At 37.3% G+C, this 15,465-nt stretch overlaps 1 protein-coding gene across 1 annotated transcript in view; it reads left to right on the forward strand.

Annotated features, from left to right (window-relative positions):
* The window catches only part of TM9SF3 (transmembrane 9 superfamily member 3), a 77,105-nt gene that overhangs the window by 13,912 nt on the left and 47,728 nt on the right, over positions 1 to 15,465 (forward strand). The window contains exons 3-6 of the mRNA XM_019939713.3: positions 5,057 to 5,179; positions 7,552 to 7,712; positions 8,725 to 8,802; positions 14,484 to 14,615. Coding sequence (XP_019795272.1) covers positions 5,057 to 5,179; positions 7,552 to 7,712; positions 8,725 to 8,802; positions 14,484 to 14,615 — 494 coding nt within the window. The remainder of the gene's footprint in view (positions 1 to 5,056; positions 5,180 to 7,551; positions 7,713 to 8,724; positions 8,803 to 14,483; positions 14,616 to 15,465) is intronic.

The raw sequence follows: 15,465 nt of genomic DNA on the forward strand, positions 1-15,465 counted from the left end.
AGCGTTAAGAGTTTGACCTTTTAACTACTATGCGGTATTTCCCTCCAGATATCTGGCTGGGTAGTTAAGCCTGATTGCCAAAGGGTGGGGAAAGGGCTTGGGAGGTGGCAGTTCTTTTCATTCAGCCCGAACAAAGATTTTTGCTTAAGGTGAACCCCACCCTGTTTCCAGTCCCTGGATTCTACTATTCCTGCTCTTCCTGATTCTGGAGCCTCTCCACTGAGTTCTCTAGGGGAAAGTGCCTCTGGTCTGCAGCGGGGAAGTTGAGGAGATTATTCATCTAGCTGTGTGATGGGTGCAGGAGGGGACCTAGGCATCCAACCCCTCCATAAACATATTTTTATACAGTTTCCCTGTGTGTTCAGCCCTACATCTATCTCTCCTCTACCTTTCAACGTCTGTGGTGCCTCCAAGTTCTGAGTGTCGCCTGTGTTCTGTGACAACAATCCTGTTGTCCCTTCTGTTACGGTTTCCTCTGCCTTATTAGTCATTCACCGTCTTCCATTTCCCCAACATTGATTGAAATCTTTTCTCACTGTCTTCTCCTCTTTTTGTCCTTGTGTGCCTACATCCTTTTTATTCCTTTATTGACATTTTAATGGAGTTTCAGGAGGTAAAAGACACTTGTGGTTAATCTGCCTTGTTTAATCGGAAGTCTGGGAATCTGATGCAATATTTTGTCCTATTGGTTTCAACTGAAGTGTTTTAGCTGGACCAAATAATTTGAATCTTGTATTGAATCTTGACTCTAGATATTTTGAATTCTTGGTATTAGCAATTTTTTAAACTTTGTGCTAACTGCAAATTTGATAAGCATGCTCTTTTTATAAGTTCTTATTTAAACCATTGCTAACATTGTTCTTTTCAGATTGACATCTTTTTTTTTGTTTTCTTTTCAGATTGACATCTGTCTTTTGTTATGTATATATATTTTTTCTGATTTTAACAGTGATATAGGATCAATGTACAAAATTTAGAAACTACAGAGAAGTGTAAAGAATATAAAAATCACCTGGATATAAATACCAGTAACAGTTTCTTCTTTCTTTCTGACCATCTTTACATTCATCCACATTATTTAAAATGTTTAAATATTGGGTTCATGTTCCATATATGATTTTTAAAAATGTATTTAATGAACACTTGTATAGTGTTTATTATGTACCAGATACCATTCTAAGCACTTGCTGGCTCGTTTAATAAGTTATGTATAAATTAGTTTTTACTCTTCTTTTTTTTCCACAACATCTTATCAGCTTGTCCTCATATTGTTAATTACTCTGTTTAAAATATATTTATATAGTATTCTATAACTTGATATTGTAATTTCTCCCCATTTCCCAATGACAAGATATTCATTGTTTTCTTCTTTCTTCCTTTTCTTCCTTGCTTTTGCTTTTTTTTTCGGTTAGAAATAAGAATGCATTTAGCTATACTAGCACATAAGTATTTTAATGCATCTATGAATGTTTCATTAGGTTAAATTGTTAGAAGTAGAATTACTGAATCAAAGGGTATAATCATTTTTAAGGCAGTTCTTGATACGTGTTGCCAAATAGCCATCTAGAAAAAAATTGTACAGTTTATACTGCCAGCCAGTTTGGTCAGTTAATCAATATTGGTTTATGTAGATGGTTGATTAATTAATGGTGAATATGCCAGTTTTTCCAGTCCTGTAAAAAGTTCATTCAGCAGTTTTGAGAGTTTACTGTATTCCAGAGCCCTGTGGAAGACTCTGGGTATACAGAGTTGAACCAGAAGCTCTGGTGTCAGGGGTCTGTGGACCTCTGGAATTGTACCCTTAATTTTGAGTGATTGTGCATTTTGGGAGGGCAAGGGAGATATCACTTCCATTTGATTCTCAAAGGGGTGTGTGGCTCAAGAAAACTTAACACTGTGAATATATTGGCACTTTTCATCCTTAAAACAACTCTGGGAAGGAGAGAGCATAGATGTTATCTGTTTTACAGTTGAGGGACCTGAGGTTCTCAGAGGTTAACTGACTTGCTTTTATTCACAGAGCTAGTAAGTAGTGGAACCCAGACTAAAACCCAAGTTTCTGCCCATTTCTCTGTAGTTTGTCTATAGTGACTTCATGAGAAACTTTGCTAAGTGCTGCTGAATTTGAGGTAGAGTATTTCTGATTTTCTAGTTCAGTAATGCTGTTAAAAGAGAAACTAAACCAAGTAAGGCATGATATGTTCTTAGAGAACTCATGAATAATTGTCACATTCTTTTTTCAATGCTTTCACTGTCTATTCAGTTGTTAGTCTGGAGTGTTGTTGAGAATTGATGACAGACTTATTGGCATGTTGTTTCCAGAATCTACCCTTGCTTTCTGTTTGAAAAATCAGTATTGACATTTGCCACTTTATAATTTTGGTTTTCTTCTTTTTTCCCTCATAAAAAGTATTTGCACTGGTAAGATATTAATTGCATCCCCTTCAGGATTCATAGGTGTGTATTTCCTGTGAGAAGGGTATGCCCTATTGTAATTTTAAAGTAGTGATTTGTGGTAATAGATTTTCAGATTGTTTTCCAGTCATGTAGAATGCTGAGTGGTGATTTGGTATACTCAGGCACTTACATTCGTTATCTTCAAAGCGGCTCCCTCCTGAGAGAAGTGCTTTTTCAGTTGAGCAACCAGGCTCTTTAATTATTTGTGATGTTTGTATTTGCTTACATGCCTGCAAGAGGAATTTCATTAAAATATGACCAACCCAGGCCCTTATTATAGCCTTCCATAATGATGTTTTCTCTTTTACCACAACATTTCTTTTCTAGGTTTTGTATTAGTGAAAGATATTCTTCAAGACTTCTTTGTCAATCCTTCTGAGATACTCAGCTCAAAAATTTCATTTGTTTATATTGGCATTTTGTCCTTACACACAGACACACACACCATTCACACACAGATGCATGTATATGTGCATACTCTGATGTACTTAGTGACTTCCTTTGCCAAATAAATGGAAAATTATGCTCTTAAAATTTGTTAAAATATTTTATTTGTTTAATGCCTGCTCTGTGCAGCGTACTGAAACAGGCATAGCTGGAGCCAAAAAGTTTATGATCAGTTATAGACATAGCTCTCAAGACCTAATGGTCTTTTTGAGGAGCTAAGATACTGGTGTGAGGTTGTGCACGGTGTAGGCCTAGGTGCCATAGGAGATATGGAGAGAAAGCCATGGGACTTCAGTGAAGGGGGCAGGCTGTGTGGTGAGAGGAGTGAGGGTTGGGGAATCAGGGATTACTCTGGGGGACAGGGTAAGGCATGGGAAAGATTTTAGGATGGACATGTGAGGTGGGGTTTACTGCACAAACAACAAATCCGGCGGCCAAGGGAGCACAAGGTGTGTGGGAACTGCAGGTGGCTGAGTCTGGTTAGAGTATAGGGAGAGAGGATGGTGGAGAGTGGGGAAAGAGAGAGTTGAACTAAAGTTCAGACTGTAAGGAATCTTTTAAAAGCTTTATATACAGGTAAATGTCATATTGCATATCTCAGAACTTCATACAGGAAGCTGCTGTATTATTAATGACAGTTATCAGTGAATGTCTGATTGTGACAGCAAGGAGTTTGGTGGCTTCGCAGAGGTAGCTGTGAGTCCTCCCACACCACTGTGGCCATTCGTTGCTGCTCAACCTGGACCTTCCTTTGGTTCTTGCTCTCTCCTCTGTAGCTATAATTTCCTGTTGCCAGTTCTCCTAGCTCCTGCTGTAGGCATCCTTTGTAGTAATCTCTCTCTTAACTCTCCCTGCCTTCTCCTCTGCTCAGCCTCAGTTTTTGCCATTATGAAAACCCTAAATTTCTTGCTGCCTAAAAATGGCCTGGGTAGAAAGAAAATATGTGTGGAAGCCATTGTTGTTGGATACAAAGCAGTTTTCTTCTCCCACTGGGATAGAGAATTTCCCTGTCCCTCTTTCATGGGACTTCAGTGTTTCCTGCCATCTTTGGTTTTGTAGTTTTGGGGTGTCCACTCTGGGCTGAGCAATAATAAGCTCTTCTCTCTGTTGAGAACTGGGGAAACATGGTGGTTGTGTCTGGAGTTATACGTCAGATTGTTATTTCTCGTAGAAACAACATTATAGATGGCTTTTAATTATAGTTTGGCTGCAATTTATATTTAAGTTGTTTTAATGAACATTTGGGAAATTTAACATTGTTTCTTGGAGGAAGTTGTATTTCATGTTTTAAATAACCAGTATTATAGTACAGGAGAACTTAAGCATCTGTGCTTTTCGTTGTTGTTGTTAAGATTGATTTCTCTTTTTTTTTTTCCTAGTTGCTTAAGTAACATACAAAAACAGTTCAGTCCTTTTGATGGACATCTAGAGTGCTTTTCAGATTTTGCTTTGTTTTATTTAGAAACTAATGATCCTAAGCACATTTTTGAAAGGTTTATAAGTTAGAGACCATCTGAATATTATTTTCAGATAGGAGTATTTTTAAAAGCAGTCAAGAGTGGAAATGACTCCTCTCCAGGGAACTTTTGGGTAATTTATAAACAGCGATGCCTGCTAGATAGAGGTTTGCCTTTTAATCTTCTGAATTATGAAGAGTCACTGGGATTCCTCATAGAATCTGTGGCCTCCAGTGACTTGCACTTCCAAGAATGTTCAAATGAATATTTATCTCAGAGATCTCATAGCTAGAGATTGTTAGCTCTATTAAGATCATATTCTTGAGTTTTTGTATGAAGTGAAAACTTTCCTATGTGTTTTAAGCTTTTTCATTTCTGTTTTTAAATCAGTTTATTCATTTTAAAGTTACTTTGTAAATGTTCTGTATAATTTTCTTTATATAAGAGATGCTTTCTTCACTTAGTGAGATAATCTTTGAAAGTAAAGATGATTAAAATTCTTTTATTGTGAGCAATCTTAAACATACACAAAAAAGGAAAGAATTGTATACTGAATCCATATATATATATCACCGAGATTCAACTATTATGAGTAGAAATTTTAACTTCAGGAAATGTTGGCTTTTTTGTGTGTTATTCTTCCTGTAACTATTTTGCAAATGAGCGTACTGATTTGCAATTTTTATTTTATGCAGATGATATGATGCCAGCCACTTACTGTGAAATTGACTTAGATAAAGAAAAGAGAGATGCATTTGTGTATGCTATCAAAAATCACTACTGGTACCAGATGTACATAGATGACTTACCAATATGGGGTAAGTATTGTATGTTATTTTTAAAGTTTGGGGAATATTTGCATATAAGCAAGATTTATGTAATGACTATTCAGGTGATTGTACACTGAATCAATAAATGTGTTTTCACTGTTTTCCACAGAATGATTTTAACATCAATTTTATGGTTTCCTGTTACTTGAAGGGTTTTTGACATTGTCAAACTTTACATGAAAATCCCTGAAAATATAACTTTTATACAGTGTAACTTTTCATATTCAAGAGGTCAAAAGGTGCTTTGAACAATCCGAAATATTCCCCCTCCCTCCATTTTTCTCACATCTTATTTTGACTTATTTTATCAAATAACAATCAAAGGGACTGAATAGGATCTTAAAGTTATATTCTGGCTTTCTCTCATGTGGGACTGTGGTAGTATGGTTTTTAGATATAATAGTCTCCTGAATGACTTGTTTTGCTAGTTCCTATGTTATTTTCCAAAAGTCTATTATGTTTAAAATTTTAAAAACTTTTTTATGTTTTATGTTTTATGTCCTTGTTCATCTGTGTTAATGGAGAGGAACAATGCAGTAGTTAATACCAACTTATTCATAATCCAAACATTGTTTGTGCTGGGCTTGATTAAATTACTTAATATGCAAAGCAAAGCCAGCTATCGCAGCCAGCATGTTTGATCACATTTTTCTCTTAATGGCTTGTTGTTGTTGTTGTTGTTTTTGTTTTTTGGTCTTTGGACACTTGTTCTTATATATAAATAATATATAATTAATATTCTAATTCTTAAAGTTATTAGCAGACTACTGTATTCATGAACAGCAAACTGAAAGACTGAACATATCAGCCCAGAGTTTAATATGGTACTAAGATGGAATTTATAAGAAAGTTAATATCAAGATATAATTGTATGCATCGTCATTACTGTGTTACATGTTAATTAGGTATAAATAGTAAGCATTTCATGTAAATGACTGTAATTAGTATAACAGACATTTCTGTGATTGGCTCTGAGGGTAGTAGGAAGATATGCTGAATATTCGCTGAAGACTTCTGAGCCTGTAGTTTTAGGAGAACCCACATTAATCTGGGTTTTCTCTTTTTTTGGTGAGAGAGCAGGTCTTTTGCATTGCTTACACGTTTCATGTCTAGAACCTTAGGTTTTTTCCGTCATTTCTGTGGGCCTCCATAAGCAACATGGCAGCTGTGCTTTCCTGTCTTAACATAAATCTTTTTTAGCTCTGGGTTTCTGCCATGTTTAGGACAGATACTTTTGGATGTCCTAGAATGTCTGAACCATGGGAAACCCTGTCAGAAAAAAATCTTTATCTGGCTTTTCTTGGGATAAAGGTTTCAGAGTCTTTTAAATGTCATTTAGAGAGAATAGTTTCCTATTTGGTATAATTATGTCTCCACCCTCAGAGTTTTCAGAGTAGATAGGTAAATAAACTTCGGTGAAATTAAAATTAGAAGGATTTTATTATCCCTCTACAACCTCAAACAAAATGAAACTGTATTCCTTGAACTTGTACGAATTAGAACAACTTTGGTTAATAAGCAAATAATTCTTAATAAGAAATGATCATTTTTTTCCCACTAATGCTTTTCATGAGTTGCACTGACCATAGAGGGAAGGCCCAAGGAGTAACTTTTAGAGCCTAAGGCGCTAATGAATATATAGGCTTGGGTAGGGAACATTGGATAAATAGCTGACAGTATGAGGGCACGAGAGAGAGATCCTCAGGTACTACCTACTCCCTTCTTCTCCTTCAGTATCCCGAATTGTGATCAAAATGATCATTTTAACTTTTGCCTCATTACCACTTATTTTCAACTCTCCTTTCATTTTGTTGACTTCCCAGGGATAAGTCCAATGCTTGAGGTATAAAGGGGAGGCGTTTTAAGTTTTGGTACCCACTATACACGTATGCAGCTTATTAGGAATGGGTTGATCATAGGTTATTAGAGAAAGTACTGGACTAGACCTCTGGAGACCTTGGTTTTAATTTTAGTTTGACCTCGAAACTGAGAACCTTGCCAGATAGTGATATAGTGCTCCCTGAAATTTTGAGATACTAAGGAATATAAACTACACAGTCATGATTATTACAATGAAGGTGATACTAATGACAGAGCATGAACTTTGAGGATCAAATTAGTGATAGGTTATGCTGAGCTGTGCATCACTTTTTTTTACCATGGTGTGAAAATAGTTTTGTGTTTGCCAAGTAGTTAACAAAGAGAAGTCCAGCCGGTACCTTTTCATTGTTCTAACCATGAGGCTTAATGGTAGTATTGCTTTTTTATAAAAATGTTTTTTAATGAGCTCTTAGCTTCTAATGTATTTTAAATACTAAGTGATATTACATACCTTGTGTGAAGTGTTACTTCTTTTGAAGGTATTGTTGGTGAAGCAGATGAAAATGGGGAAGATTACTATCTTTGGACCTATAAAAAACTTGAAATAGGTTTTAATGGAAATCGAATTGTTGATGTTAATCTAACTAGTGAAGGAAAAGTGAAACTGGTTCCCAATACTAAAATCCAGATGTCATATTCGGTAAGTATTAAAATAATTGTATACAGGAAGCAGTATTTGTCACTTAATATCAACAATTAAGTATGTTTTACAACTTTAGTAATTGAAATTGTAGCTTGAAATGGGATGCAACAGAATATTATTAATGTATGTAAGTAAGCCTCCTAAAAGCAGGGAGGTTTACTTAAGGTCTGTAGTATTAGATACCTGTTATGCATTGGCAGGACCTACCATTTGCTTCAGCAAACTTTACCATTATAACTGGGCAGTTAGCTAACCCAGCCATGTGTTTTCATGGTTACTTTTTAGATTACATTACTCCTTGTTTCTCTTTCCTTTTTACTGTTGAAGATTAAGAGATGATGCCATGTTGAAAATTTCTGGATGAGTATAGTTTACCATATTTTGCTTTATCAGGTGGAATAAGATACTCCTGCAGAGTAAGAGCTTGTCAGAGCCCCTTGCAACTGTCAAGTTAATTCTGTTCTGTTAGGATTAAAAGTAGTGGAAAGAAGAGAAATCCGACGTAGGTAGCCTCTCTTTTCAGTAGTTTTTTTCCAGGTAACTGGAATGAATCCATTGCTGGTAGACAGTTTTGAAAGTTTTTCAAGCTTTGGGCATATGTACCTAGGGCAAATAATATTTGCATAACCGTACTTATAAAGAAACATCATTGTAATAAAACTAACGCAATCTAAAGTCAAAGATGTACAGATTCTTATTTTATTTGGTCTGTTTAATTGAGTTGTTATCACATTTATGAGGTCAGAGAATGTAAGTCAGCAACAGTTAATAGTCCTTGAAAACTGAAGTGATCCCTCTAAGTCATAAGTTTTGTTAATACACAGAGAGGAAAGTTGGCTAGTTTTTTTAATCATGTATTTCAACTTCTCAAATTGGTAGTAACTTTCTACTATTTCTCTAGTATCTTATTCTAAGTGTGTAAATCTTTTCAAATTTTGCTCAGAGTTTTTTTTTTTATCAGATTATTGTTTACTGGCTTTGATTTTCAAATGAAGAAAATTTTTTTCAGGTAAAATGGAAAAAGTCAGATGTAAAATTTGAAGATCGATTTGACAAATACCTTGATCCATCCTTTTTTCAACACAGGGTAGGTAAATTGTGTATTTTAAGACGTTCAGTATGTGCTTCAATCAGTTAAACAATGAGCATCTGCCACGTATAGGGCACTGTGCTAGGGTTGTGGATCTCAAAGACTTAACGAAGGCTGATTTCAGATGTGAGCTCAGAGTCATAAGAGTGATAGAGAGTTTTAGAGGAGCAGTCAGAAGCTCCCTTCATCATGCCTGGTTTAAACCAATGAAGAGATACACAAGGAAGAATACAGCATATGGGAAGCCAAGATACCACTTTTATTGCTAATGAGGCTAATACTGGAGAATGTGGCTGTAACTGTGGTCAAGTGGGCTTCTTAATATTGAAACTCAGAATTGGAGAAACTTACTACACTCAGACAGTGCTGGACTGTTTCAAGTTTTCCTCCCTGGGCGCCTGTGTGTGTAAAAATTACAGTGTGGAGAAACAGAGCAGAATGTATGCATCCTCTAGGGAGGAATGAATACAAGAGTGGAGTGATACCAGGAGTTTCTGCCAGGGGAAATCCTTCCACATACAAAGAAACACCAAGAATGGAAAGATGCCTGCCACCCCCCCACCTGCAGGTGTACACTGGATCTCAGATCCTTGGTCTAGTGGCATTGCTGCTGGTTTTGTACAGATAGCTTTGGTTATTTTTAGCAAAAAACAGATTTTATTTTGGTCGTTCAACTCCTTCAAGGATGGACCTGAAAAAACTACAAGGTATAAGGGGATATATCCATTCTTCTGACTTTCTTCCTGACTTGCCTCTTCTATCTTTTGGACTGAAATCCTGAAGTTTATTAGTCACCAATTTTTGAGATGGCTTATAAGTTTTTTTTGTCTCAGAGTTATATCATTGCAGCCAGTTTCCACCTTTAGACTCCACCAGAACCTGTTACTACTTCTAATCTTCCACGGGGGTCCTAGGAGAAAAAAATGAAGCTCTTTGAGGTTTAGCCCCTATTGAAAGATGTAGTGCGCTACTCCTGGAGCTATGATTCCCTCCCCCACCCTCCCAGGGCTTTTCCTCAGATTTAGCGCTCAGGCAGTCCTGAACATGGTAGTCCATTTAAAGGTATAGGCACAAATAACTTCAACTTTAAGTAGCATTTGAGAATATGAGGGCTTCCAACTGACATTCCCTACCAGAACACCTAGGTCTACTTGCTTCTAGTCTCATGGGGTAGTGACAACTTGATGGAAAGGCTGCCTTTTGGCATTTTCACTAGTAGAACTGTATACCATATATATATTTTTTTTACCATATATATTTTTAAAACAAATATTAATCGAGCACTTGCTGTGTGTCAGGCACTGTACTCAGTAAGTGGAATACATTAGAGAATGAATGTCAAAGATCCATGCCCTCTTGGAGCTTACATACTAGTGGGGGAGACATGCAGTAAACATAATAACTAAAATGTATAGTATGTGGAAAAATGTGTACATGGAAAAATAAAAAAGAGCAGTTGCGTAAGAGTGCTGTGGATAGAGCAAGTTGTAATTTTGAGTATGGAGGACAGGGTAAGCCTCTGAGATGGACTTTTGAGCAGAAGCTTAAAGGAGTTGAAGGAAATAAGGAATGTGGCCATCTGGAGAAAGAGTATTCCAGGCAGAAGGACCACCATGGAAAGGCCTGTTAGGTGGGAACATGCTTGGTGTGCTTGAGGAATAGCAAGGAGGCCCATATGGCTGGAGCAGAGCAAGGGGACGAGAAGTAGGAGAGGAAGTCAGAGAGGCAGCAGGAGCCAGATCATCCATGGCTGCCTTAAGGACTTGGAGTGCAAAGGGGGCAGGATAGTGTTTTCAGCAGGGTAACGGCAGATCTGACCTCTTCTTAAAAAGGGTCTTTCAGGTTGTGATGTTGAAAATGGATGGTGTGGGAAACGGGGAGTAGCAGGGTTACCACTGGAGAGGCTGTCGCATTAATGCAGATAAGAAGTAAATGTGGCTCAGACCAAGGCATAGCAGTGGAGGTGGCGAGAAGACGCCAGATTGTGAACGTATTTTGAAGGTAGAGCCAGCATGATTTCCTGATGGATAGAAAGGTAAAGAAAGTTTGAGAAAGACTCCACAGTTTTTGGCCTGAGCATCTATCAGAGTGGAACTGCTGTCAGTGGGGTGGAAAAGCTGTATTTGGAGAGTTGGAGGGGAAGATCAGAGTACAGTTTGGGACATGGTGGTTTTGAAGTGTCTGTAAGATATCCAGAGATAATGACCAGCTAGTTGGATATATCAATCTGGAGTTCAAAAGAGAGGCCTACACATTTTGTAGCCATTGGCATATAAATAGTATTTAAAGCTGCGAGACTGAGTGCAATACCAAGGAAGGGTATGTACGGATAGAAGAGGACTAAGGACTGAGCCCTGGGAGCAGTAGTATAAGTTCAGGGAGAAAAGGAGAAACCAGCTAAGGGCCCTGAGGAGATATTGGTAAGGTATGGGGCAAAAAAAAGATTGTATGGTATCTTGGAAGCCAAGAGAGGGAAGTCTGTCACAGAGGATAGAAAGATTAGTTCTGAATTGCTGCTGATGGGTCAGGTAAGATGAGTACTGAAAGTACGTGTTGATTCATCTGGGGCCATCACTGAACTTGACAAAGAGCAGGTTTGGTGTAGTGGTGGGGCAAAATCTCAACAGAGCTGGTCTAAGAGAGAATAGGAGGAGAGGAATTGGAGGCAGCAAGTTTGCTACTAAAGGGAGTGCAGAAATGGTGTAGTAGCCGGTAGGAAAGATGGAATCAGGAAGGGGGTGGGGGTTCGTTTTTTGGGTTTTTTTTTTTTTTTTGAAATGTAAGAAAAATCGGTTTGTTATGTTGATGGGGTTCAGTAGAGAGTACAAAACTGATGATTCAGGAGATTGGGGAGAATTACTGAAGCATTTTCCTTGAGTAGGCAGGAGTGGATGGGATCTACTGTGTAAGAGTTGGGATTGTTTCTAATACAGTGGCTACAAACATAGACTTAGGAGCCCCAGCTGGATACAGACTCTGTCTCTGCCATTTACTGTAACTGTGGTCAGATGACTCAGTTGTTTAGCTTCTTTTCAGTAGTGAAGCAGGGGTTATACTTCCTTGCAGAGTTGTGAAATTCCATTTGACAGTGCATATAAAGCACCTGGTTCAGTGTTTCCAGAGCAGGTGCTCAGGAAGAGGCAGCCCTGGTGGTATAGTTAGTTAATCTCCAGTGTTCTAACATTTATGACAAACCTGGGGTGCTGCTTTCGGATTAGCAACACTAGGGGTGCTGGAGTCAGCAGTTCGTAGGGTTAGTAACCCCTCTGTGACATCTCATTTCTTTATTGTTTTAAAGAAATATTTCCCTTGGTTAATAACTTCAGAATCATGCAACATTTTATAATTTGGGGGATAAAGGAATACTATAAAATGTCAGGTTAGTACATTAGTACTAACTAATTAGTAGTACATTATAATCGGTATTAGTTTAAATGTTTGTATATTAGATTAGAAGATAGAGAGCTTTGCTAGAAAGTTTTGCATTTTGGGGTGTATCTTTCTTATTACTAAGTAGTAACTATATAAACCTTTTTCTCTTCAAAAATTTGATAAATTGACTGAAAAGAGATGAGTTTTATATATATGTGTGTATATATATATGTATATATATGTAAGTTTTTTTCTCTCTTGTCCTTTTCTGGGTCATTAATTTCCCAGATTAGAAACAAAATCAAACCTTTGGAAAAGCCTATTATTATAGACTGCATTTATAAATCTTAAGTGATACTTTTGTGATAAACTTAAATTTATACAACCCTTTTTGGTAAATATTTCAAAATATAATGCATTCATTATTTCCTTTATAATTTCAATAGGTATTTAATAAATAAATTGTTGAATGAAGGAAGAAATGACCTTATGAAGAGGCAGAGGCAGTTGACTGCCCCTTGTTTTTCAGGGGAAGCCATAGTTTATCAGTTGCCTGAAGCCTCAGGGTGGATAACAGCCAGTACTGCTTTTCACTCTAGTGCACATGCTCAGCATGTTAGCCCAAGTTAAAAATCTAATTAAAATCCTAATTGTATAGAACAGTACCTCCTTCATGTTAAATATTCTATGTATCTGTAGAAGTTTAGAGCAGGAGAATATCTGTGAATAATTAAAATATGTGTATGAGAGGTTTTATGGAGGACAGGGGTTTTGAGTTGGGTTTTAAATTGTAGATAGAATTTACAAAGGTAGATAGAAGTGGGTCCCATGTGAGAAGAAATTCTGAGAAGGATACAGAGGTGGAAGTGAATAAGCTGTACTTTTGGGTCATTGAGGAACGGTAGGCCTGATTGGAATATAAGATACAGTGGAAAGAAAGGTTGGCTAGTTAAGCTGAGGTGGCCATCTTACAAGGGGTACAGAATATTAGGGAAAATAGTTTAGGTTTGTTATGTGAGAAAATAGGGAATGTCACTGTAAGTTTTAGAATAGAGAAGTGATACATGAACATGATGTTTCACAAAGATTTGCTGGATAAGCTTTTGTCGGATAAATTGAAAGGAAGGAGAAAGACCAAACATAAACGTCGTCAACTAGGAGGCCATTAGAGCTATCAGGTATGAGGTGATGGCATGGAAATAGAGAGGAAGGGAAAAATAAATGAAATTGAGAGAGAAGAGAAATTTTGGAACTATCCATAAGGAAATTTTGGGAATTAAAATATAAAGGAATTGTTGGACAGTGCCACAGACAGTTGAAGTCAGCTGTGCTGAATCTGGACATAATTTTGTGACAAATGTGTGGGTAAAATCAAAGTCAAGAGCCTTGGGGGCATTGAGAAACTATGGGGTACCTCAGAGTTCTCTGTACCATGGATAGCTGCTTTGGAGAGGAGTGCATGATGGTGGCGGCAGGGTGGAGAGGATGAACTGGAAGCAAGTGAAGCAGGTCATTCAGGAAGGTGGCCTAAGTTCATGGTGGGCAGCTATGATGGTTTAGTCTTACAATTTTTTTTTTGCGGTACGCGGGCCTCTCACGGTTGTGGCCTCTCTCGTTGCGGAGCACGGGCTCTGGACGCGCAGGCTCAGCGGCCATGGCTCACGGGCCCAGCCACTCCGCGGCATGTGGGATCTTCCCAGACCAGGGCACGAACCCGTGTCCCCTGTATCGGCAGGCGGACTCTCAACCACTGCGCCACCAGGGAAGCCCTAGTCTTATAATTTTAAAGACGTTTTCAGGTAGTTGCTTAGTTAGAGGGAAGGGAACTAATATTTATTATTTACTGCTCTGTGCCAGACACGGTGCCGTACAGTTTATATATGTATTAAACCGTACAAATCACTTACGATACAGTATTATTTCCTTCATTTTTGATGTAGGAAAACTGGGGTCAGGGCCTGTGTTAAAATTCAGACCTGTTTGACTGCAAAACCCATGTTCTTTCTCTCTAATGCTGAATAGCATATTCTGTGCGGCCAAATTGTATTTTATTTGTACAATAAATTTGATTGTGATAATCCGTGTAAACAGTATCATACTTTTAATGCATCTAAAGCTTACTGGAAAGAAAGCCAATCCCTTTGATTACTCTTTTCCAGTATATCTTAGTTTTGGATTTTCATGTAAAAGTTTTTAGAAGACTTTTGTGGGGTTTTTTTGCATTAACATCCCATTGTCCTCATGAAACCTATGAATTTTGTAACTGGTATTTCAAGTAAGTAATATTTTATTTTCTGTTATTTTAGATTCACTGGTTTTCAATATTCAACTCCTTCATGATGGTTATCTTCTTGGTGGGCTTAGTTTCAATGATTTTAATGAGAACTTTAAGAAAAGATTATGCCCGGTACAGTAAAGAAGAAGAAATGGATGACATGGTAAGCAAACATTTTACATTGTATTTATAAAATAATTTAACTTAGTGTTATTGAATGTTGGAAGCAAGTCCATAATCCTGAGGTCAGATGAGCTTTAGAATTCAGAATTTTCAGGTTTTAGGAAGGTGGAAAACTCCCTGAGGGGTCTCTAATTAAATATTTTAATGTTTTTACATGCCCTGATTACATGTCCTATAATCAAATATATTAATGTGTTTTCAGCAAAACATATGAATGTTCACCCTAAGTGGGATAAATAAACAGTATAAATAACCTCTTGTTAGTTCGCTCCAAGATTTGCCACCAAATAAGGATATGTCAAACTTGTGAGGCAGACTTTTCACTTTTCAGAGCTTTTGATTTCAGAATTGCAGCTAGGAGGTCGTAGACTTGTATTGGTATCTTTCTAATGCTGTTAAGTATTGCATAAAATTAAGGGAGTAGGTGGAAGGATTGATTTACATTTAGTTTAATAGGTTCAAAGGGGAGGGTTGTTTCTAAATTATTTTTACTAAATTGTTGAACAGTGTCGTAAATGAGGAAAAGTGGTGTTTTTTTGTTTTTAATTTTTTTGGCTGCACTGTGTGGCTTGCAGGATCTTAGTCCTTGACCAGGGATTGAACCCGTGCCCTCAGCAGTGAAAGCTTGGAGTCCTAACCACTGGACTGCCAGGGAATGTTAATGGCTATTCTTTTTTTTTTTCTAATTGAAGTGTGGTTAATTTATAATGTTGTGTTGGTTTCAAGCGTACAGCAGAGTGATTCAGTTGTTAATGGCTAGTCTGTGTAGATATGCTCCATCATTAAATAAGTTTGGAAAACAGTTAAACAAATTAAAATTTTAATATGCT

This window comes from Tursiops truncatus, chromosome 16 (genome assembly GCF_011762595.2).
Source record: "Tursiops truncatus isolate mTurTru1 chromosome 16, mTurTru1.mat.Y, whole genome shotgun sequence".
Lineage (NCBI taxonomy): Eukaryota > Metazoa > Chordata > Mammalia > Artiodactyla > Delphinidae > Tursiops > Tursiops truncatus.